Source organism: Temnothorax curvispinosus, unplaced genomic scaffold (assembly GCF_003070985.1).
Source record: "Temnothorax curvispinosus isolate PA1 unplaced genomic scaffold, ASM307098v1 QBEX01004558.1, whole genome shotgun sequence".
NCBI lineage: Eukaryota > Metazoa > Arthropoda > Insecta > Hymenoptera > Formicidae > Temnothorax > Temnothorax curvispinosus.
Window position 1 is genome coordinate 2,156 of NW_020214338.1, and position 1,954 is coordinate 4,109.

The 1,954-nt window shown below is 29.4% G+C and overlaps 1 protein-coding gene across 1 annotated transcript in view; it reads right to left on the reverse strand.

Annotated features, from left to right (window-relative positions):
• Positions 1 to 1,754, reverse strand: part of LOC112453667 — a gene marked incomplete at its 3' end in the record, with an annotated part of 3,179 nt that extends 1,425 nt beyond the window's left edge. The window contains exons 1-4 of the mRNA XM_025014546.1: positions 1,467 to 1,754; positions 960 to 1,228; positions 383 to 541; positions 33 to 195 (exon numbers count right to left, since the gene is read on the reverse strand). Coding sequence (XP_024870314.1) covers positions 33 to 195; positions 383 to 541; positions 960 to 1,228; positions 1,467 to 1,754 — 879 coding nt within the window. The remainder of the gene's footprint in view (positions 1 to 32; positions 196 to 382; positions 542 to 959; positions 1,229 to 1,466) is intronic.
• Positions 1,755 to 1,954: the final 200 nt, after the last annotated feature.

A 1,954-nucleotide genomic window follows, 5' to 3' on the forward strand; every position in this document is an offset into this window, starting at 1 on the left:
CCTGTATTGAACAAGTTCAAATAGAATATTGCTGAATGTATTTCTTCATCTGATTGTTTCCGTATTAGCATCAAGCACAAGTAATAACATAGTGCAGTTAAATATAGAAGATAGGATGCCATTTCAAAAGTTATTTGTGTTCCAAATATTGAATTCAGTTCGCGAGCAAGGTGACATAATTCTAAGTGAAGATGCCTGCCAAAAGACACATTTGGTTATGAAAAAATATAGATAATTATATGACAACTCATATCATTTTAAGAACCCAAGTGATTCTTATAATTTATTTTTATTGCTTTTTAATATATAGTTTTATCTTATTTAATTATTATTAGTACATAAGTCGATGATCTATCATATATATAAATGTGTATCAATTTACATTGAGATCCACAGTATCTGTTTATGGTTATCAGTACACATAATATATCGGTGAAGACCGACCACAGGTTTCTTCCATGTACATTTCAGTCCACGCTCTTCTCTCACTGACAGATACCGTATGTGCTCGCTTATCTTATCAAATCTAGTGCCAATATACCTGTGCAAAAAACATCTCAGAAAGTATAAAATATGTAGCAAATTAAAACATTTAATGATATATGATAAATGAAAATGTTTAACTCATATTTACATGAATTGTAGGAATTTTATATAATATAATATATATAACGGTATATACATATAATTTATATGTAATCTATCTTTTAATTCTGAAAATTTTAATTGAGGATCATATAGAAGTAATATATATGTTTAGCCTTGTATAAACTTTCTGTAGTTTTTTATTAAATTCTTTTATATCATTTTAATGATATTTAATGAATTTAGTATTTATTTAATAAATTTTACACTAGCGAGGAAGTTATGAAAAGAGGATACAGGAAATTAAATGCAAATACAAACAATGATACATTTATTTACTGAATAAATACTGTAAATATAGATATTATACAAACCATAAGATGAAGGTAAATAATAAGTCCACGAGCGTATTAATGTGAAGAGAATGATTTAGTATGTAAGGCAGATATAGTCCCCAAGAAACAGTCTCATTCAAATTTTGCCACAGTAGTGACTCATACACATTTACAGTCATACTGTACATGATCCACACAATTACTACTCTTTTCGACCATATATATATTTTTCGATACATTTTTGGAGTTCCCAGTTCTTCCAAGGTATCGTCTACAGCTGCAAGCTTCTTCAAGCACGTAGCAAATCTCTAAAATAATAGCAGGCGACAATTTGAAACGCATCTATGTCATCATCATGTATTATGTAAAGCAATTATGCTATTTTGATAAAAATACATTGTAAAATCAAAAAATAAAAAAACATTAGATATATATCGCTTTATACGAAATTTTTATTGTCTAAAGCTGCGCGCCATATTAGAAATATAAAATAATATAATTACTTTAACATTACTAAATATATAGTAAATATTTGTATAATTGTACCTTTCGATGATAAAAGCTCATAATCACGGACACAACCAAGGTAAAGATGTTAATCTCCGTAACGATTATAACAACTGAGGTCCGAAATAGTATTTCGATTTTAAAGAGAATTATTATATAATAAAAGAGATAAGCATAAGTAAACCATAGTGTCAGAGAGTATAGAATACTTAAATACGCAGTCCACCAAATCCTTGGTTGTTTTCCGGGGTAAAATCCTAAACCGACAATAAAGCACATAACGAGGAATGGACGCAGAGCCTGTTGGATTGTAGTTACCACGATCATCGCTATTGCAAATTTACTGACTGTTTGTTCAAACTTGTTTATCGGGTGTATCGCTATTGTGTCGATTTGCAACTGAGGTGGAACTTCGTAATCACAGTATATGTTCCTTACAGCACTTACGCATATTGAAATTATAGATTCACTTTGATGAGTCAAAAAAAATGATTGATGGTTGAATCTTGTTGGGATCCATTGTAATG